The 23,212-nt window shown below is 44.6% G+C and overlaps 1 protein-coding gene across 1 annotated transcript in view; it reads left to right on the top strand.

Annotated features, from left to right (window-relative positions):
* The first annotated feature begins 252 nt into the window (after positions 1-252).
* The window catches only part of LOC146194765 (monocarboxylate transporter 13-like), an 80,909-nt gene continuing 57,949 nt past the window's right edge, over positions 253-23,212 (top strand). Inside the window, exons 1-2 of the mRNA XM_084596116.1 lie at positions 253-301; positions 17,903-18,144. Coding sequence (XP_084452242.1) covers positions 17,916-18,144 — 229 coding nt within the window. The 5' untranslated portion in view covers positions 253-301; positions 17,903-17,915. The remainder of the gene's footprint in view (positions 302-17,902; positions 18,145-23,212) is intronic.

The following is a 23,212-nucleotide window of genomic DNA, read 5'->3' as shown; positions in this document are numbered from 1 at the left end:
GACAGATGGTTCAAGCGCTACAAACATGGATGACACATGGTGGCAGCAGGTGTTATTTAGCATATTTGGCAGGCAAAAAGCATAAGCCATTGCTCTGCATGTCGACGAAGCGATGTTTAATGAGCAGGAGGAGGAGGAGGAAAGGAGAACGGAAGAGCACAGTGCACACTGATCTTCAGGGGTCAAAGAATACATAAAAGAGACAATTTAGGAGGGTAGACATGTAGGCCAGTTGGTGATACATTTGGGAAATTAAAAACCGCAGCAGACTCAGTACAGAGGCAGGGGATAACACAGAACGGTACGTAAAACATTTGAGCTACCGGTCTAGTTGATTGAAATTCCTTCCCAAACTTTCCTCGCCTTTAAAACGCATGATGCGCTCTCTTTTGCCGAAGCCTTGTTGGCCGCTCTATGCACAGAAACTGGAAGGTCAACCTTGTCAACCGATGGTTTTAAAGCTGTACTTCGGACCGTGCTTCAACACAACCTCGAGTTCTTTTGGAACTGAAGCATTGCTGGGAAAACTGACTGGGACAACGCCCACCTCATTATCATTGCTTTTCCTAGGGCTAGGATAGCGTAGGCTATTCCAGAGGAATTCCGTCGACTACTGCGTTGTACGCTGAAAGTGCCACCAACACCTTTAATCAGGCGATCCAAAAGCAAAACTTTGGAAGCATATAATTCGAATCCAGGCACCGAAGAATCCCACTTGCCTCTAGCACTCGGCCATTGGTTTCGAAAATCTATAAATCTTTAAGCTGAGCGCTGGAGGCAAGTGGGAGCGGTTGGCGCCTGGCTTAGAATTGGATGCTTTGAAAGCTTTAGTGTTGGAGTGTCTGGTTGAAGGCGTTGACAGGACATTGATGATAAAGACTGATGGCAAGAAAAGACGCGTTTCCAGCCTTTTTTGTTACAAGAAAAACTTCACACACAAAGGAAAATGAAAGCGGTGACAAACAGCTTCATAATCCATTTCGTTGCTATGAAGATCACATCCACACTTTACTGATAGGCCCAACATATTGAAAACCTCTAATATATCTAGAAAACAAGAAATATTGTTTGTTCTGAAGCGGGCAATCAGCACGCCATCAGGTTTAACCTACCCCACTTCGCGGACAGCAAGAGGCGCACGCCCGGATTTCTAGCGCTAGTGCACCCTAGGAGAGGCCGAGATACGTACTGATCTACGCATGCATGTTTATTATCCTAATCGTCACAGCGTACACCCAATTAAAAGTACCTAATGACTAAAGTTGTTCTTAAAAGAGCATTACGTCATTCTACATGTGATCAAAAATTCAATTTTGGTCACGCTTATCTGAACACTCATGCATACCGCTAAAAAGTTGCCTTCCGCTGAGTTTAAAGATGTTACAACACCTATATTATGGCGAAGAATGCAAATTTCTTTATCTAAAGCTCCCATCTTCCCCTATCCACAGGCACCGCCACGTAGTTCAGCCGTGTAAAATTTATACCTGCAACATGAAGATTAAAAATTCTATAGCAACGCCCTGCTTTCGGATTGTTTGGCATAATAGTGAGGGAGAGGTAGTAATCCGCAGATATTTTTTACAGTTTTAAGAAATTTAGGTTTTCAAAACATACCTCACACTTCCCCAATACTAATAAAAGCGCACGCAGTGTTGAAAATGTTTGAGGCATTTGAGCTAATGCTGTTAGGCTCAAACTGATAATTAAGCAATGGAAGAATTCTCCACTTTGCCTGTTTCGGAAAATTATGCGTCTTTATTTGTTGGTAGTAAGCTTCCTTGTGGTGTCATGTTATCATCTCGAGACTTTCAAGACTTTTGTCAAAGACAGATTATAGACAGTGCAAAACTTTCCTTGCCGTTCGGCATTACTCAAAAGGATGCTTTATTTCACTAAAAATGCCTTGAATAGGCAGTGTGCGCCAATCTGTCCCATATGTGTAGAGAATGACGACGGCTTCAGCGCGGGAAGATAAAGAGGTGTCCTTGAGCTGCTCAAAATTGCTTGGAGGATTAGACTGGCCGTCTTTGTGCCCGCGCTTCAGTTTACAGAGAACCCCTGCCCCTGATTTACCTATGTATAGACACATTTTCACTTGGGGGAGGTTCAGGGTTTCCAGACTCCTTTCCGTATATGTGCGGTTGTCTGTAGCTTGAACATATCACTGAGCTTTTGTGAATCGAAGCGGATCTTGTTATCACACTTGCCACATTGCGAAATTTTCACAACACAGGTACAAGAGGATTCAAAGCCTACTCGTTTCCCTTCTTTCACAGAAAAAAGCTAAGAATTCTGACGAGATATATTTCCAAACGACTTGAAGGTAGTGCAGAAAAATCGAGGCCGCCATCCCACAGGAAGACTTTGAAGCTATGAAACAAATTCATTTACTGCGGGAACGGCTGCTGCTTGTTACGCAGAGAAGGAACAGAGACCAAACCTAGAGATAGCACGTAAGCCAAGTCAAAAATAAAACCGATAGGCACAGTGAATAGCCTAGATTATAGGCGGTGCTGCACAAGGCTTACGAGGCTACTATTGTGCTTTACTCATGGAACCGAGGCCTCGCGGATGAAAGAATAAAGCCTCTGCAATGTTGGAGCTGCCATTCTTTATAGCTCGGGAGTCTCCGGGTAGATCGGAAACCCAGAAGCTGTGCAGGAAGCTTCGATCTGTCGCTTATGGCCCCTGTCCTCACCTTTTCACGATTTATCTTAAAGTTGCTGTCGAATTTGTTAAAATTAGCTAAGATGAATGGTTTCACACTAATGTTTCCCCAAGGCATACTAGGTTTAGCCTCGTTACACCTCTGCAGTCTATTGTTGCAAGTACCTCAACCTTGCTGGCTTGCCAACTGCCAATATGCACATGTAGAATCCCTCGATTCTTATACACATTCTCGTTCTTGAATACACCTCAATGCTACAACATATACAAAATTCGGGAGCCGCGTACGGGCTGTTTCAAACTGAGAGGGAACATGAGAGAGCATGGCGCCCAGAATTTGTGAAGTGCTCTCACTCCGACCAGCGAGAATTGGTTGCGTTAGGTGCATTGATAAAAAAATGGCCGACCATGCATATTGTAATCATTTTCTTAGCGGTGTAAAAACAGACCGAATCAAGACGACACAGAAGGGACGCCTGCAAGACTACATCTAACACCCGCGCAAGTGCCCCGTAATTCACAACTGGTAAACTTGCATCCCTCGCCCCCTCTGCTGCGTGGATTACGCTTGCGCAGATGACCAATTTCTTTCATTGCGATGCCAGAAAAAAGGTACTAACCCATATCTCCCGCCTCATTAAGTTTAAATGCTAGTATAAGTTTTTTTTTGCTAGCATATGCATCACAGATGTATCATTCTATACATATTATCCAGATAAACCGCTGAATCCTCGCAGCTTAAATATCGTACAGAATTACGGTTTGGTCGGCAGTACTTTTATTGGCAAATTTGTTTGAGATACTTTCCTGATTTAATCAGAAGTCGGATGCCCCTATCGTATGCGACGACTGCGAAGTAAGACAAGCCGGTGGCCGACACCAGATATGCCATCTTGTGATATTTCCAGGACCTCTGTCGCCAGAAATTCATTCATTCATTCATAAACCTTTATTCATGAGGATGACCTGAGGCCTAGAGGGGAACGAAGAGGCTACTGAAGGTTCTTTCTGACTGCATTAGATCGCGTCACTGATGCCAGCTTGAGGCATCGACTTCTCTTGCTTCACCGACACCGGATATGTTAAAAACATCTGCCTTCTGATCGAATAAGGCTAGTACACCAAACTGATTTGGTATCAAAAAATACTGCTGACCAAATGCCATTCCTGTGCGAAGTGTGAGATTTGAGTATTCAGCAGCTGAGCGCAGAGAGGCATTCTATGGCGCGCATGCAATTGTGCAACGTGCTATATTATAGAACAATATTTGCATCTCTTGCAGTATTTCACCACTTCTTTCCCCTCGGCCAGTAATGAAGCGGCCGTATACGATACTATGTTATGCAGTCATTGACGCACCTTTCTGTTCTTCGTTTCCGCGACTGTGAAACAGCAGTTCAAGCTTGTCAGGAGGTGTGAACTGTGCACGAATACCCCACCTTTGTGCCGATTTTCTAAGGCGGTGAAATAGACGATACATATAAGGGATTGCGACTGCCGCTCTGCCTTCCTTCAAATGTCTTCGCTTTGTCAAAATCAAGGTTGACAATGAACCTCCTTATCAATACTTCGACAACTGCAGTCATCGTTTTTTGGCGGTAGTCCGCCTTGGTGAAAGAGTGCTTGCTCTAGCGAACAGAATTCAAGTTAAGCGAGCAGGATTTCTGCGATGCCATAAAAAGTCGGTTGGTCACTATGCCAAACTTCACTAACTTCTAAACCGCTAAGAAAGCGATTTCAGCAATTCGTAACCAACTATAAAAAAATACATTTTACGTACTATGCTTATTGTGCTTGCGCATGTTCCTGAGAGCTTTCCTTGATATCGGCACAAGCGATTGCTAAAGCTCTATGGTCACGTACTCAGTTTCGTCCAACTGTGAAGCAGCGTGCACAAGCATCATAACTAGAAACCACTAAGGAAGATAATCCCACCTAGCATGTACCACCTGGGCCAATGTGCAGTTTTCTCAACAGACGTATTGAAACGAGGCTTTTCTTGAAGGGAGTCCGTGAGACGCCTTTTCTACAAGCTAAGAGGAGTAAGCCTATCTAAATTCTGTGGAAGCCTGGAGTCGTTTCGGTTCAACAATGAGCCTTATAATTTATAGTGAGCTGTTAATGTAATTTCAGAGCGGATGTCTTAGGCACACGAACTCCACGTGGCCGGCTTTGTAGTTCCCGCCAATGTATTTGGTGTAGCAGCTATCATGACTACGCGTCCACACGTGTCAGACCGTAGAGCCGCCTACTGGCAGGTTGGAGAGTGGAGAAATGAATCCCAATCATATTCAAAGAGACATTAAGGTGACAAGCAATCGGTGTTAATTTGCGTGGCCGATTTAGCGAGTGCAGTCTTGATGTGCAGCAAAGATGGGTACCGGCAGCATTGGAATGCCGTAAAGGGACTCGCGAACGCTCCCCTCGATCCCGAGACCAGTCGTAACTGGACATGTGTACCACCATGTGTAGCGCATAACGTCGACGAGACATGACGCTTTCACGTGAGCAGACGAAGCTGATCGAAGCAACCAGAGCAAATACTTTAGCTCCATATAAGCGTATAGTGCACTAGACTGCGGGAGCGCCAGCTAAGAGTAGGACTCTCGCAAACATACAAGGCATGCGGAAAGCCGCTATTCTTGTCTGCTGCAGCGCTTTTAACGATTACTGGCTCGATCCGCTTCTTTTGGGGCGCCGGTCCAACTTCTGAGATACTGTAGCCAAAATACTGTGAAGATAATGACACTGTATTTAAAAGAGGTACTAGCAGTGCAGAGATACTCTGGGGCTTACGCTCTTCCTGTAGCTCTACGCATCAAGGCAGCACGGGACCTGGGCAGGTAATCATCATTGCCCGAGAACGAGCGAGCTGGTACACCCGGCTGCACCACAATGTGCACTCCGCATATTCGACCATTTCTTCTACATCAGAGAGGAGTGCCCACGCCTGACCTCAGACGCTGTCTAGGTAAGGAGCGAGCAGGCGGCGAGATGATAGAGTTCATCGTGGTCGCGCGGACGGCCTATGTCGTGGTTGCGGTGGCCATGTTCAGCCGCAGATTTATTCACGGACCGTGCCTGGATAGTGGCCTCCCTCCAGGCTTTGCGGTGGCGGTCGTTCGATGGCTTACACGGGGTAACTAGTGTTGGTTCTTTTCCAAGCATCTCGTTCGATAAGCCTAGGGAAGCGCAGAGAAGCATTTTTTGTTTAGGTAAGAATTGGCCTTGCCTTTCATATTTGGGCGAAGTGACGTGCCGAATTGCATAAGCTCCAGTTAAGGTCAGTGATTGGGTATGTGAACACCGTCGATTATATTATAGTGCAATATATTATATAGGAGGGGGTGTGCACTTACCTGCCTCGTGACGCTTCTCGCGCAGTTGCTAGCAGCAAGTAGACCATTTGGCGACTTCCTACTAATTTGTCACCAATACTAGCCGAGAGGATGCAAGATGAAAACCGGTCCAATAAATGCGGACGCTATCCCTCTCTCTTGTTTCCGTGTTCTCCTTTCCTGGCGCTTTTCACTTGATGCGTTGATCGTTGATCGCCTTGATCTTGTGCAAGTGCTGCGCTCTTAGCCCCACTGTTGTGATGGTCTTATCCGCCTATCACCTTTGGTGCCTGTAAGACCGAAATTGCAGGGATCCTCTCTTCTGATTGGTTTGTTTTATATGCACATTCTGTATCTTTAAGATCTTCCTCAGCTGGCATGTCAATCGGGCCAGTCTTCTTTTTTGTCATTGCAACAGAATTCTTGCGATATCAGCAAAGCATACGAAGAATATGTTTTCTATATACCTCCGTTGGCGCCAGCTAGGCTCTTCAGAGCTGCAGATGCGATGTCAGGGCCGAACAAATTGCGCAGGTCTAACGTCACCAACCCTAGTGTACCAAGCGACAGCATTTGTTTTGCCTAGTTTATGTTGGCAGATGTTAGGTTAGGTGTTGATGTCGCTCTCTTTTCCCCCGCTGTCCACGTCGCTTCGCTTGGAATGGCGTATATCGGTCTCCGACAACTGCCGAGAAGAACCAGGATCACTATCCATTTAAAATGAAAATTAATTCACCCGCCTCATAATGCGAATCGATACGCTTAAACGGCATGACAAGTTTAAACTGCATGGCATGCTTAAACTGCATATATATATATATTGTAGTGTGGTAATCTTCATCTTTATTGCCAGTAACATGCATCGCGTGCTGACGCTCTCGAGGACGAAAAAGTTTGTTCTCTTCGTGATTCGGCACGCCTGACGCTCCGCTGCGAATTCATCCTGAGCAGCTGAATCCCTCTGCGTGGACTGAATAAACACACCCCCTACAATATTATATATATATATATATATATATATACATATATATATATATATATATATATATATATATATATATATATATATATTGCGGGCCTCAGCCCTCACTCAGGGGGGTTCGTGAGCCGCCACCCATGCGACAAACGACCGGCAACAACGTGAACAAAAGAAACCGCTTTCATTTGAGCAGTCAAAAATAAACTCTAGGATGAAAGGCATGGTGAAACTTATGGTGAAAGAAAACAATCTTGCGCGTTGCTGCACAGCACCGTACAAGGAAGCGAGCATCGATAACACGCCACACAACCAGGTGGAAACACAAGAGCCAAGTCGCATGTGGCGAGGCCGGAAAGCGCCTGCGCTGCCGGACAAAAACACGACGCTTCGAAAACGCACACACTCACGTAGAGCTCCCGGCGAACGCCGCTGCCCGGGCCGTCCAGCGGGAAAAAAGCCCCCTGCAGCTGTTTGCTCGTCGCTTATCTAGACGCTGGGCGAGTCACGTGCAACGGTACGCGTCAGAGTCCAGGCTGCCTGACATGCGCAGTAGCGTCGGCGCAGGCCGGTGCGGCCGGCTGCGTTGTTGCATTGATATCCTCCAAAACAGAGGGGCCGAGGGCCCCACAATATATATATATATATATATATATATATGTATATTTATTTACTGACGCACAAACATATATATATATATATATATATATATATATATATATATATATATATATATATATCTTTGTGCGTCAGTGAATAAACGGCGTTCGTCTTGCATGCGTTGGCGCTCATAGTTCACGATTTTCAACGGCAGTTTACGTATAGACCTCATTGGTGACGAGAGTCAACGGAAGAGCGGTCGTAACAGCTTTTTCGCTTCCCGTCATAAATTTTTAATTTTGAATACATGAATACGACTATACGAGGACTAGTTGCTGGCGTCGGAAGCGTCTGATTTTTCAGCAGAACGTCGCAAAACTCTTCTTATCTACAGTGTGGGTGCCAAAGGCCAGCAAATATTCTTCATGCTTCCTGTGTCAGCCCATTACGTCGAAGAAGGTGAGAGAGTTAGCCCAAAGGATCTGCCTGAAGATAGCCAGGGTAAAAGCACGGGATTTTTGTCCGAGCAGACAAGGGCCGTACCGTCGCAGGTTGTATCTTTGGGGAATCACTTATCTTCCAAACCAATACCGTCACCATTCTCGCAAGCGCACCAGCAGCCAAGGGAAACTATCAAAGAGTATGCTGCATTGCGTGAGAATGCAGCCGCTTGTTAGTTCACAGTGCTTGAGGATTCACTCCGTGATCAGTTTGTGACAGCCATTTCTATTGCTCAAGTCTTCTGTTTTACGTGCTATGATTTAGGTATTCAGTTAGAACATACAAATCAAAAGGTCTAAGCATTTGCGTCTACATGTGTAGAGCATGTCGCTACTCAGATTAACACCCCCTTCAACTGCTTTCATTCTGCTTTGTATCCGCACGTCTGCGGCGTCTTTCCACTGCCCGGCTAAAGGGAACGCTGCCATTGCTGCTGTCGGTTCGGTCACTTCAAGTCGGTGTGTAACAAAGATCGAAACGACGCGTTGTTTCTGTTCGAACATTGTGCAGTGAAGGACGCAATGACGTTGCAAACATTATTGTTGTGGTCGCATCCACTCAGCCTGATTATCGTATTGATGTATCAGTAGAAAACACTTGCTTGACATTTTTGGTTGACTCGGGATCCGCAGTTTCCATACAGTCGTATAGCTTGTTCAACCATAATTTCTCCAAAAAAGCACACAATACTGAGCTGCTACTGAAGTTATTGAGCTATATAAAACAGCCCGTACCAGTGCATGACTGCTTTGTCTCGAAGTTTACGTACATGGCTCGTAAAGCATCAATTTTGTTTTTATGTGGTGGATCGGGGCACTTCGCTTCACTGTATAGATGCGATTAAGGTTCTTAATCTATGAATTAATGGTTCATCCCTTCTTTGTTTAGAGACAACTGCCACTGTAGCTGGTATACAAGAAGAAGGTTCGGGAAAAACCTCGCCTGCGTGTAAATTTGTCACTTACCAAATTTTAAAGAGAATTATTCCATCGTCTCTTTGAATAAGACAGTGGTCTGGCTAAACATGTTGTCAACCAGGTCAAAACGCGTGCATCCGTTCTACGCATTGAGTCTAAGCTTCGCTGCATATACCTGTAATTATCACATTTGGTCTCGGACGAACTTCGTCGGCTGGAATAGAGCGCGTCAATGCCTCAGAATGGGTCTCCCTATCGTTGTAGTGAAGAAAAACGATGAAGCTAACAAGGCCGTTGTGCCTGGCAATTTTCCGCTTCGACATACCAAAAACTTCTTACCCAACCTTGTGGATACAACACACTTTTCCAAGTTAGATCTGGCATCCGCTTCATCACGTTTTGCTACATCCATAGAGCCATGATTTACCAGCTTTTGTATTGCACGACGGACTTTACCGCTTTCAGCGCGAATAGTTTCGAATAGATTCCACTCCTCGGCCTTGCAAACCCTGATGTCTCAAATTCTTCAATATGTTCGGATTTGAAGGTTTGAAGGTTTATTAAAAAGAAATACAAGTCAATTATAAGTGCATAAAAAGGTTTGTACAGTAGGAGGTCCCGAAGTAAGACTGTCTGGGGGACCTCCCATCAGGAATACATGAGTATAAATACACAAGTGTGGCAGAGGATCTAGAAAAAGATATAATCAAATTGAAACCTATTAAAATTTTGGTAATGAATAAGTTACACAATAGTAAGCGGGCGTAAGTTATCAAACAAGAAAAAAGAAAAAGAAAAAAAGCAATCAAAGGCATACATCAGGCAAAGAGCAAGAACATTATGAAAAACACAAAAAATATCAGACATGGAATGGGCAATGGATGGATGCAAAGATAATAAGAACGGAAGCAGAGACAGATAAGAATGTTCACAATGACAAACACTTTGACCGTTTGCTGTCGGAGTGGGGAACAGAAAATGCGATTAAGGTAACCTTAGGTAAGGTATGAGACTGAATAGTTTGATAAGAGATGTTTTTTTTAGTAGAGTGTAGAAAGCGGGTTGCGAACGGGCTGATTTAACTGCTAGCGGTAATGAATTCCAAGTTTTTATGGCGGAGGAAAAAGTAGTTTGTTTTCCGTAATTTGTGTTTACTTTTGGTAGTAGCATATTTTGTTCAGAGAATCGAGTGTTATTATTATTAGCGAGGAAAGATTCAGAGAAACAGAGAAGTTGACAATTATCATTGCGAGCGCGGTAAATTAAAAGACCTAACCTAAGATTAAGGAGGCAATTCAAGGGAAGAATGTTTAGGTCAGAGTGAAGGCGTGAAGCAGAGGCTGTGTATGGGCTGAATGATATAATTCGAAGGGCTTGGTTTTGAAGATGAGAAATACATGATAAATGGCATGAGTAGGTATTACCCCATGATGATATGCTATAATTAAGATGACTGTTAATGAAGGCATAGTATAGGGATAAGAGAACATGGCGTTGAAAAAAAATGTCTAGCGTTTATTAACACCCTTATTCCAAATGAATTTTTTTACTAACAGATTTGGTGTGTAAATTAAACTTTAGGTGACAGTCGAGCGTGATGCCGAGAAATGTAACGGATTCGGAGGCAAAAATCATATGATGTCCCGGACAAATGTGTGGGTTCGTGATAATTTGCTTTTGATGAGTGCGGAATATCATGAAGGTGGTTTTTGTAGGATTAAGTTGTAGCATGTTATTTTGGCACCATAAAACAATATTCTGTAAGTCTGTGTTTAATTTGTTTATTAGGCGTGTGAGATTACTATCCTGAGTGAATATCGTTGTATCATCCGCATAAAGTATACACTTAGTGTTAGTTAGGAACAAAGGCAAGTCATTTATGTAAATGAGGAAAAGAAGTGGACCTAAAATGGAACCTTGTGGCACTCCTAAATTTATAGTTAAAGGGTCAGAGAGCGTGTCTTGTAACTGGACAACTTGTGTACGGTAAGATAACTACGTAAAAGGGCTAAAGTAGGCCCACAGATGCCAAGGGATTCTAATTTAGTGTACAGTATTGTATGGTTAATTGTGTCAAAAGCTTTAGTGAAATCTAAGAAAACAGCACCGGCAAAAAAGCCATTATCTATATATTGTTTAATACTGTCTGTGAATTCTATTAAAGCTAGCTCTGTGGAGTAATTAGGGTGGAATCCAAATTGCTCATCTGCTAACAGTTTGAACTTAAGGAGGTAATTAATTATGCGATTGACGATTAGCTTTTCTATTACTTCACTAAAGAAAGGTAATATAGTAATTGGACGGTAATTAGTTAGGCATTCCTTGTTGCCTTTTTTGAAGATTGGTATCACTTTATCCTTTTTAAGTTCAGCGGGAAAAACACCAGTCCTAAATACTAGATTTATTATGTGACTAAGAACATTTGACAGCTCAAGACTAACCAGCTTTATTTTGAAAGACGGAATTCCATCGATTCCAGGAGCAGTATTTTTTAAGCTAGAAATTATCTGAAAGGCTTCATATGGTGAAGTAGGACGTAAGTAGAAAGAATGAGGGCATCGACTAGGGCTACAGAATCTGCTTGGAGGCAAGGAACCGCAGCGCGAGAAGAAGGAATTAAATCCATTGACAATGTCGGATTGATTAGTTAAAGTACTCTCGCCATCAGAAACTTTTGTTATGCTTATTTTATTTTAAGCTAGGTTTAAGAATTCTTTAATTGTTGCCCAATTCATACGAGTGTCATTTCCATTTCTAAGTATCTCATTTTTATAGTATTCTTGTTTACAGCGTTTAAGTGCTGCGGAGAGAATATCCGAGCATTTTTTAAAGCGCTGTTTTAGGTGGAAGTTAAATGGCTGTGTCCTAACCATTTTGAGGAGGTCATTTTTTTTCTTTATACAGTTTAGAAGGCTGTTAGTGATCCATGGGTTCCGCGGAACTGAATACCAATGAGTGATGGGGCTTAGTGATGTGCATGAGCTAATGATTTCTTTGAGCTTCACGGAAAATTTACTGAACGCGTTATTGGCGCATGTTTCATGTAATATGCTATCCCAGTTAGTCTCAGATACTATCTCAACAAACCGGCCTCTATTGAAAGATTGCTTGTGGCGTATTCTGGGGGTCGCCTTATTAGGGCATTCGATTAACAGAAAGACAGGGTAATGGTCTGTGATATCAAAGTGGATAACTCCTGCGATCTGAGGCGTAATAACATTTGATAATACATGATCAATGAGTGTGCTTGAGCCTTGATGTGTGATGCGCGTAGGTGACTCTAATAATGACTCCAATCCGTGGCCGAGTAAGCAGTTTGTGTATAATGAACAAGAGCTATAAGAAATGTCAGTTATATCGACATTAATGTCGCCTAAGATGACAATGTTCATGTTTTCACAATTCAAATTTTGAAGGATGACGTCTTGTTCACGACAAAAATGCTCGTAAGATGCGGAAGGTGAGCGATAGATACTACCAATGATAGTGTTTTTGTTTGAAGCAAAAATGGATTTTTCAAATTCTAGCCAGACTGATTCGCAATTTTCTGTATTAAACATGATGTCGTGACGGCGTTTGTAAGATATAGCGTTAGAGATAAAGATTGCAGATCCGCCGTGCCGGTCAGTTGACCTATGACAGTATTCATTTTGATAGCCGGGTAAAGCAAATAGCCTATCATCGTCAGGTGACAGCCATGTTTCAGAAAGACAAATGAGTGAAAAGGAGTGATCAGCGAACGTTAAAAAGTTAACTAAGTCATCGTAGTGCCTTGGTAAACTGCGAGAATTGAAGTGGGTAACAGACTTATGGGTATGAGCTGAATTAATGAGAAGGCTTTTAAGGTGATCTATTGAGTTGAGCATGATGATTATCGATGTGTGGTGCACGGTTTACGTGAAAACAGACAGATCATCAGCCCCAGCGATACGGTAGACATCACTATCATTGGTCTTCCTTGCCTTGATACGGCCGTTATCCACCCACACAAACTCCCAGTTTTTTTCTTTTTTCAGGGTTAGTGCTCTGCCAAGCAAACGTTTGTTCTCTGGGGTAAGATGATTGTTCGCGTAGATTGGCTTGTCGTCGTTAACAGAGACCCTAAATCCAATCGAACTCATGCTTATGCGTGCTTTCCTTGCTTTTGCAATAAACTCTGCCTTCTTGGTACGGAAAAAAAAGCGTGCTATGATGTTGGTGTCACCTTTCGCAGGAACGCGATGAGCAACTTCTAAGTCAGTGCTAGAAACTGGACAACCTATTTCCGATCCGATTTCTTCCAGGATTGCTACGCAGCTCTCACCCTGAGTCGAAGGAACTCCTTTAACCTCAACATTATTTACCCTAGAGTATTGCTCCTGTTCAGCCAAACGTTGTGCCAACTGTTTATTGCAACGGGCAAGTTCCTTATTTTCTTTTGTTAAGTCAGCTTGCTTGTTTCTCATTTCCTCATAGAGTTCACTGAACAGGGTAAGGCTGCTCCGCAATTCATGCACTTCTTTTTTCAGTTCGTCAACATCTTTTGCCAATTCCGCGTTGGTAGGAATTTTGACAGTGAAATGATTGGCAGTGAAACTACTGGCAGCAGTGGTTGCGACAGAAAATGTACAAAAAGCAATCGATGAGAACTAACTAACCTGCGTGAAGAGCACAAGATAGTCAGAGCGTGTTCACTGCCGCAACCCTGGCTGCCATATGGTCGATGCTGTCCGGTGTCTGTCTAAGGTAGTCTGTCCTTGGTCTGTCCTTACGTAGTCTTTCTGGGGGGGCGGAGATCACGTTGTACGTCGGTGGCGCTGGCGGCTGATGATGGGCGATGAATGAAGGATTCTTTTCTTGACGCTGTATCGCTGTGACCGTCACAAGTGTGTGCCGCAGTAGGATTGCTTCTTACGGTGAAATACCTGCGTGAAGAGCACAAGATAGTCAGAGCCTGTTCACTGCCGCAACCCTGGCTGCCATAAGGACCCTGTCTTGTTTTTATGGACGGCATCATTTTGTCAGAAAGAGTGGAAAAGCCCACTGAAAAAAAAAACGGTTCTAAGGCATGTCAAACATACAGTACTCACGCTAAATGATAAGTGTGTGTTTTTCACAAATGAGCTTCCTTTCTTGTGCCACAAAGGCGCGCCCTATGGCATCATTCCACAACCAGAGAAAGTAGCATCCATCAACAACATCCCTGCTCGCGCTGATACTGCTTGTCTTCGATCCTTCCTTGGATTAGTGGAATATTACTTGACATTCCTTCTCAATTTAGCCTATGTCGTCTAGCCTATACAGGCCCTTCTTCGCAAGAATGTACCTTTTATTGTTCCGAAAACATCGATGCCAGCTTTCAAAAGGTCACGCTCATGCTCATTCTAGGACAGTACCCCGAATGTTCGACTCATCACGCCTTGTCGTTGTGGCCACGGGTGCATCAGACTGAGACGTCGGAGCAGTTCTTCAGCAAATGTACGGGACGAGTTATTCACGGTGGCCTTTTTTTGAAGGACTCTCGCCTGCAGAAACAATGCGCTCCGTGGAAGGATGGGAATCATTCGCTTGTGTCTAGGCAATCTAGCATTTGCACATGTGTCTTTGTGAGCGCCACTTTACTCTGTACACCGATCACCAGGCTTTGGTATCTCTTCTGTCATGTCCAAATACTGATAGGCTGTCAATTCGCATAGCGCACTGGGCAGAAAGACTTCTTCCGTATGGTGCAGTATACTGGAAAGGCTTGAAAAAGCAAACTGCAGACGCTCTGTCCAGTCTTTTAGTTGCGTTGCTGGTGGGTGAAATGTCGACAGATGAAGAGGTAGTCTTCATCCAGACGCCATCGTCTATCACCAAAGAATAATTCCAACAAAGTACGGGTGAAGGCAATGCGTTGAAACTAGTCATTTTTTATGTACAGTCATCATTTCCTTCGCAATAGCCATTCTATTCGAATGTAACTCACATTGTAAAGTGCGTCAAGAGTTGTCCAGTGTTGACAATTTGCTGCTCCGCGGATAGCTTCTTATTTGAAGCATGGACGCCTCAAAAGGCTGCCGTAGCACATAAGGCTCATCCCAGAATCATCAGGACAAAGGCACGGCTGCGAGAGTGGTTTTGGTGGCCGGGAATCAATCGGAAAGTTAAACTAGCCATTCAGACCTGCAGAATCTGCCAGGCAGCAGACAACAGCGCAAAGATCTGCTACTCCACTACAGTGCCATTCCCAGACGGCCCATGGCAAAAGGTTGCACTAGACGTCGTGGGTTCCTTGGAGCGAGCTCAGCATCACTGTTGGTTTCCGATTACGATGGTCGGCTAGTTTTCAAAGTGATCTGAGGTACACTTCTGCTCCGACATCTCCACAACTACAGTCACAAAATTTTTGCTTTCTCTATTTTTGCGCGAAGGTTAGCGATAGGAATCTCGTGTGACAATGCGACACAGTTCACGCCCAAAACGTTTAAGCAGTTTCTAAATCGCCGTAGAATCCACTTTCTTCATTCATCCTTAGTTTTCTTTGATTTTGGAGTTTAACGTCCCAGAACTAAGCACTCTATGAGACGCCGTAGTAGAGGGATCCGACAATTTTGACCACCTGGGGTTCTTCAACCAGGACTGACATCGCACAGCATAAGCTTAGCTCTTCGCCTCCGTCGAAAATCGGCCGCCGAAGCCGGGAATCGGTCCCGCGTCCTTGGGCGTAGTAGTGGAGCGTTCTAACCACTGCGCCACTCCGCGGGGTGCGTGATCTTCTTTATTATCCATATGCGAACGGAGAAGTTGAACGGTTTAACAGAGTTTCCAAGTCGTATGTTAAAGTGACGGCGTCAGAGCAGCGTCCGCTGCGTCAAGTAGTGATCGTTTTCTTAGAAATTTACCGCTGCACTCCATTGCTACTACGGGGCTTAACTTGCATTACTGCTTCACGGACGCATAGCGCGAACAAGACAACGTCGGATAGTCGTCATCTCTCTTTTTCAGCAACCCAGATATTCTAGAGCACCGTAAACCATACTCCGAGCTGGGGCCGCTGCGCGAACTGGTGAAAAAGCAGCGGCAGTGCAGCCAGAAGTGTACAGACAATCGTAGGTCTGCAAAATACACTACTGTGAAAGCTGGGAACTTTGTACGGGTGTAGAAGTCAGCCACTTTCTTCAAGAGAGACTTCGATTTCTCGGGTGCCCGCAAGGTAACAAAGAAATATGGAGCATCGGCTTTTCGTTTCGGCAATGGCAAGATATGGAATGCGTCCAAGCTGTCGAGAGTTCCACGGGCGTTTCAAATCGTGGAACCCCTGTGAGAGTGTCTACAGTCAACATGGGACTTCTCCATGCGCCTCACGAGCGCTCGGGCAAATCTTTTTAGGACCAAGCTCATGACAAAACAGGGACGTTGTCTCCAGCGCCGCCACATCCGCGTCATCTGCTGCCAGCTCGTAAGAGGTGCTCACTGACTCACATGGCTACATGTGATGGCGACACAGTGTGAATATACCATGAGAAACCTTGTGAACATTTGTGAAACTACAATGGTTTTTTTGCGCTTGTGAGTTGAAACCTTTGAGATGAAGCACGTGCCAACCTATAATTTGCTAACCTTTAGATGAAGGAATGGAATATGCTGTATATTTTGTTGTGTCAGTTTCGAGGTAGACAACGCCAGGGGCTACAGTTATGTATCTATTGTGTGCGCGACATTGTATAAACGGGGCTCGTATCATGCGTTGGCTGTCATGGTTCACGTTCCAAAGGGCGGTTCACGAATACACTACATAAGTTTCAGAGATTTCCTTATTAGATCAAACGCTATGTAAACACCCCTTCGCAGAAAAAACCATTAGAGACAGGGTCTTCGAATAGTTACCTGCACAAAAATCACGACGGTATATAAATACGCGCTCTCGTTTTAAGTTGCATATGATTTTATGTTCTCCTTAGTTTTGAAAGAGAAAAATTGTGGGGCTTGCAGCTAGTGATAAGCGAAAGCAGTGAGTGTTGCAGCGATAGCCTTTTTAACGTCGGCTTTTCAATCCGTGGTTTTTTTCATAAAAATTATTTACATTAGCTTTTGGGGAGAAAAAGGAGCCTTATAATTTTGAGCGGACATCACGGAATTGTCACGACTTGGCCAGTAATTTGGCCAGCTCTGGGCCTTTAGCAAGCTGGGACACAGGATGCTTCGCACCGTGAGGGGGTGTCTGACAATGGCCACATGTTGTGGGCCTGCCAGAAGAGCCCATCCCAACCTCCTATTTCCAACTCCACCCGAGAGAACTGAGAGGCGACACTGTCCGGCTGCTGCACCCTAGAGGCCCAAAAGGCCTTAACGCAGTGTGCCTGGGCTGCGGAAAATGCCAGTGAGTGGCTGCCTAAAATCGCACCTAGTGACTGTCGTGACGCTACATCTCTGTATATATATTGTTTTCACCACTACCACTACCGGATATCGCATCCCCCAACGCAGGGCTGCTTCTCCGTTAATAATAATAAGTTAGGTTTTTAGGAAAGGCAGGCGCAGTATACTTTTGGGTGAACACCAAAAAATCGTGGACACTCATGGTTAATTAGGTCAAGGTCACTTGAAGAGCAAAATTAGTGTCATGTGAACACCTGCAATACCTGGTGTAGTAAAGTTTTCGCTATCATTGTAAATTGGTTTATAAAAAGAAACGTCGCCGTATCTGTCAAGGTCATTTCAAGGTGCAAACTTCCGTGACGCTGACGTCTAGAAAAGGTCGCATAGTGAAGCTTCGGCATCAAACGTTAAGCGGTGGTCAGCAACAGTCGCGCTTCCAACAAGAGCGCTACGAGCCTTTTTCGACCGCATAGTCACTAAAACAGTCCGCCAAAAAACGTAACAGCAATTCTTTTTATATATTGCTCTTCTTGTTCACTTTCCCAATCTCCTATATTCAGCCAATCAGCCGATATGAAACGACTTGACGAACAGCTTGCCGCGGAGCCGCCCTCTCGTCAACAAGCAGCAATGGACACTTGCTGGGGCGTGCCCATCGCCGCAGCAGCCTCGGCGTTTCTGCTGGTAATGGCTAGCTCGTGTTATGGATACTTCTACGTGCTCTTCATGAAGAAGTACGCGGTCAGTCACGAGCAAGCGGCCTGGCCGTCGAGTGCGTTGGTGATCGCCGGCAGCTGCACAGGTAAGGCATGTTTTGAACGAAAACAGCTACATCACTTTTCGAAACAAAATCCGTATTTTGCACAACACAAACCCTACGCTGCATGGTTTTGACTTGACTCAGGTAGGAAGCAGAAATCTATATCTTGTTATTTATTAGAGATAAAATGTTCGATCGAACCCTATTGCAAAAACCAGCGTATCCAGTGCGAAACCAGTACGATTTTCGCGCTGGTTTTGCACTGGATCTGCTGGGCACGCTGGAGGTCTGCGATATTCACTGGAGCAGCAACTGGAAGACACTGGCTGCACCGGTGCGATGGGAGAAAAACGCTGGGATTAGCCTTTTGACGCTGGGTGTGTCGCTGGCATCCGCGATGCACTGGGAGAAGCGCTGTATGTGCGCTGGGGCCGCACTGGTCCCCGTGCCCCAGTATAGCCGGTGCGGCCTGCGGCGTCAGCCGGAGTAGAATCCCTCAGGGGCCAATAGGGCAACAGCGTACTTTCAATCGACCATCGAGGGGCATACGAAAAATATGGTTCAAGCAAGCGCTTTTTGCTGCGAAGTCGTTGCGCATTTGTAAGAAAATAAAGGCAGCATCTTTTTTTTAGTGTTTCCATGTTTCGATAGGTCGTTTCGAGCATTTCGAGAGAGACAATGACCGCCGCGCCTCGATCTCATGACACACTGACGATTAACGCACAACTAAAGCTGGAATTGAATAATGTGGGCTACCATGCATAACCAACTTCACAGAAGAGCACTCTAACACAATGATTACTGCCAAAATGTTCAATGCGGGCTCAATCGCAGGCGAGCGTAGCCTGCACCACGGCCCAGTATAAACAGCGGAAAGAAAAACTAAAACCAGGAAGAGAGTAGTTTACCGAGCGATGGGCCCATGAGAGAAAAAGCAACAACATACAACGCTTGTAATACATAATATTTGGCGTGTTTCTCAAGCTTTTGCGCTCCTTCTTACTCTGCGTATCAAGCAGCCGAGCCCTCAGTCATCGCAACGCTTCCCGCAATGTTTACATACAAATAAGGTTTAGTTACACGCAATTACGGTCATCGCTGCGGTGCTTGCCGGTATTGAAGCTCGGTCGCACTTTTTTCCTTGAAGGCTTCTACTAAAGCTCCGTATTCAGAGAAAATTACGCCCACGGTAGCAGAGCACCACCCAAGAGCCGGCGCTGGTAAATTTGCCGGCCATGTCAAACTCCACATGTTAAAATGATTCCAGTGCACAAAATAGCGCGCACAGGCAACCAGAACATTAGTTGCAAGTCGTGAGAGCAGACAGCAAGCAAAAATGATCAAGAAGTTGCAATTGTTACAGCGGTAGCAATGGGCCTGTAGACTGCGAAACATGAAGTCCGAACCTTATAAATGCGGGTCATGATATAAAACGCAGCCATGTTTCAAAAAATCTGGTTCTCGGCGTATTTCACTGGGATGTATTACAGCGCACGCTTAAGAAACAGTTACCACTCGATCTATATGGAATAAGGTTCTTGCCGATAGAAACATCACAGGATATATCATATGATTTGATTATGCTTCTGAGCCTGCACTCAATATGGAAAACGAGGATGCAATTTGAACATGCTGATCTTGTCGTGCATCCTGTTCGCGAGCATTTTGTTGAAAGTGTCGTTTCACTAAGAGAGTGTTACCGAGCACTCCCTGATCCACCAGAATGGATTACCTTGCTTGATGTTTTGGTGTCGCTGAGAGAAATTTAATCCGTGTTTGCCAAAGCCTGGCTTACGCGTTTTATGCACTGTATTTCTGAATTCGCTTTCAAATCACAAAGTCGGCAATAAAGAAAAAAAAAAACTCGGCATGGCCGAGTGGTTAGCGTGCTGAGCTAGTGATTGATAAGAACCTAGGGACGTAGTTCGAGGCGCGCTTGGTGCACAAATTTTTTTTTTAATTTTTTTAGGTTTTTCTTATGTACCTAACTTGTTTCGTTACTTTTGAATATTTATCCCACGCCTTTTTTTCTCTGGGCGATCAGTGCCGCCAGTGCGGAGCGTCGCAGTATGCCGCGTCACAGTGCGCCCAGTTTCCAGCGTCATACTGGGACCATAATCAGGTATGGCGCTGGGGCGCTGGCACCCAGTGGCACTGGTTTTTGCAATAGGGTAAAGCTCTACTACTCTATGTCAACCGAGAGTTTCGTCTCACTACGAAACACCGACCTTGAAACCAGATCAAGGTGAAACCAAGCAGGCTGCATAAGGTTAACAATGCAATTTATATGGTTGATAAATTCGAAAAGGTGCAGCAACTGTTACTTTTCTGTGTGAACACCTGCCCACACCTAAAGAGAAGGAAGGAATGTAAGGATTTCAAGAGAAAGAGGGGCCTAGTGTAAGGCGTCAAAATATTTTAGACCACCTGGAGACCACGAACATGCACCGATATCAGTAGGGTGGCTGCGCCGTGCCCTACGAGGCTGGGAAACTAGGGTATTTCGGCCTTTCTGGCAGAGGCTCATTGCGATCGGGGCATCTCTAACGTTAGAGTGCCCACCATAATTAAACTCTCCACCGCTTCGTTGACAGACGAAGGCTGTTGCGAGGCACATCCGTGTAGTTTTTTAAGTGAAAACTTCGCTACGCTATAGGTAAAGCCAAGATCACTGTAGCCAGGCGTTAATTTTCAAGTGATCTTGACCTTATTAGGTGTGTGCGTGTCAGCGATTTCGTTCTATCCCGGCAAATTAAACTGAGCATTGCTTTTTTCAATACCCAACATCAAGAAAAAAATAGTTGTGGTTTAACTGTGGTTAACACTAGTTGAATTGCGATAGCAACGGCGGAAGCTTCTTTGGCCTGCTTCATTATTCCCCTGTCACGCCCTATCTGTGTAGGGTGCTACAACATTGGGGAAACTAAAGATCATCCTTTAAAGAGACACTAAAAAGAAAACTGAAGTGGGCTTGCACCGATAGAATGCCAATTCCTGATTACAAAAAAAAACCACTCTTACTGAAAACAGAGCTGTTATAAGGTAGTAAAGAGGAAGAACAGAAATACAGGTATCGCCCCCACAACCGAAACTTGAAACTACAAATCACGTGACGCGCTAGGGATCCCGGAGGCTGACAAATGCGAATTACGTTGCATGTTTGAATGCGGTAGTAGGCTTTGTCTCGAATATGATAACATGCTTTTATCATACGTAAACGACGGGAAAAGACAGCGTAAACGTTGCAAGGCAAATACAAAAATATACTTGGAGGCGCAACAGGCGCCCACTTCCGTTTCGGTTATGTTTCGGCTCAGGCATTTCGTGCGCACTCGGATAGTTTCAAGTTTGGAACTGCAGCGCCTGAATTACGAGCTTGGAGCAGCAGATGCGCCTGGCTCGTTCACATTTGAGCATTCAGAGGCGCGAGCGAGCGAAATCCGCTGCCGCCGACACGCTCCTTCGTTTACACTTCTGAGCCAGCATATCGCCGCCGTCGCCTCTGCGACTGCGAGCTCCCGTTAACCCTGACCTGACCGCTCGACTGCAGCTACGTACGCCACGAAAAGCATACATATGCTAAGTACCGAAGGAAAAACGCATTATCATTCAATTGTTCACTAAATCATGGCACATCTGACCAACATACTGCGGCAACAAGACCTTCAACGTGCTATTTCCAGGCATCGTAAACAAAAGGGACATACTTGCCGCTCATACCAAAGAGAGTGTCGATATATTGCGCTGGTCGCCCGGCGAAAAAAAGGCCTCGTGTAAAAAGTAAAAACTGAAAATAACGAAGCACCACAAATACATTACAAAAGGTAAAAAAATTGATTTGTAGAAAAAGAGAAAACCGCCAGTAGCGGCAGGATTCGAACTCGCCACAGCTTGCTCCGTAACGTTCGGCGCTAATCGCTCGGCTACACCGCCTTTTTTTTTCTTTATTGCCTAATTTATTATCAGATTTTACACATATAGAACATCACACATACACACACAGAGAGAGGGAATATTACGCGACAAATACACTACATGGGCTAAAACCACGCGATTTGGGCTGCGTGATCCATTACAAATCAGTCACTTGCAGCAACACTTCCATCCTCGAACGCCACTCATGCACTTCGTCTTGTGTCTTGAGAACTTCAATAACACTGGCAACGGCTTCGAGAAAATACTGCCGTATTTTCCTCGCATCAACGTCTGCATGCCTGAAAGCCATTCTGGATCGCCAGATACTGTGCAGGCCCAATAACATGATCATGTCCAGCGGTAGCCCATCATAATCTTCAATTGGTAAAAATCGAATTCCGAAAGCATCCATGGGTAGGTCTTTTTTAATTGTTCGTTGTAGAATGTCCCAAAAGAAAAAGGCTTCCCAAAAGTCTAAGAAAACGTGTTCGAGTTTCCGGTTTCCGGCATATGAAGCAGTGATTTCCCCAAGGCACAAAAAAAAATTTCATTTCTAAATAAGTCTTAACTTCCAGTGTATTGCTATGGAGTTTGAAAAAGAAAATTTTTGTTCCCCCTGGTACAGCCATATTTTTTACTCATTTAAGGACTGACTTCCATGAACCTGCACAGTACAATGATCTGTACAATGGCATCGAGAGAAAGACATCGCAAAAGTCCTTGTAAAGTTTCTTTCGCGTCACAGTTGATAAATATTCAAACAAAAAACGGGCTTGCAATACAAGACATGACATGTACACTTCTTTAAGGATTCCGAAAATCCTCCCTTGCATGCTCGCTGAACTTGCAACAAATTTTGGTAGCACTCTGTTTAATCAAACCTGACACACAGTTCGTAAAAATGGGTCCTTTGTATCACGAAAAAACATAAAACGGTTAACCAATTGGCGCAAATACAAATGCGCCAAACCAACTCCTCCCGAGCGGACGCGATGAAACAAGCTGGTTCGGCGGGTGCATTCCCAAGTACTTCCCCACACAAAAATGGCGAACATACGGTTAAATCTCTGCACATTCACACGAGAACAATGCAGTACTTGTAACACGTACCATATCTTCGTAACAAGAAATAAATTACAAATCGTAGCACGTGCAAATATAGACCAACCGAATCCTTTTAGTCTCTCAGCCTTCT

This window comes from Amblyomma maculatum, chromosome 3 (genome assembly GCF_055883805.1).
Source record: "Amblyomma maculatum isolate TAMU_Amacu chromosome 3, ASM5588380v1, whole genome shotgun sequence".
In the NCBI taxonomy this organism is placed as follows: domain Eukaryota; kingdom Metazoa; phylum Arthropoda; class Arachnida; order Ixodida; family Ixodidae; genus Amblyomma; species Amblyomma maculatum.
This window is presented reverse-complemented; position numbering and strand designations above follow the sequence as displayed.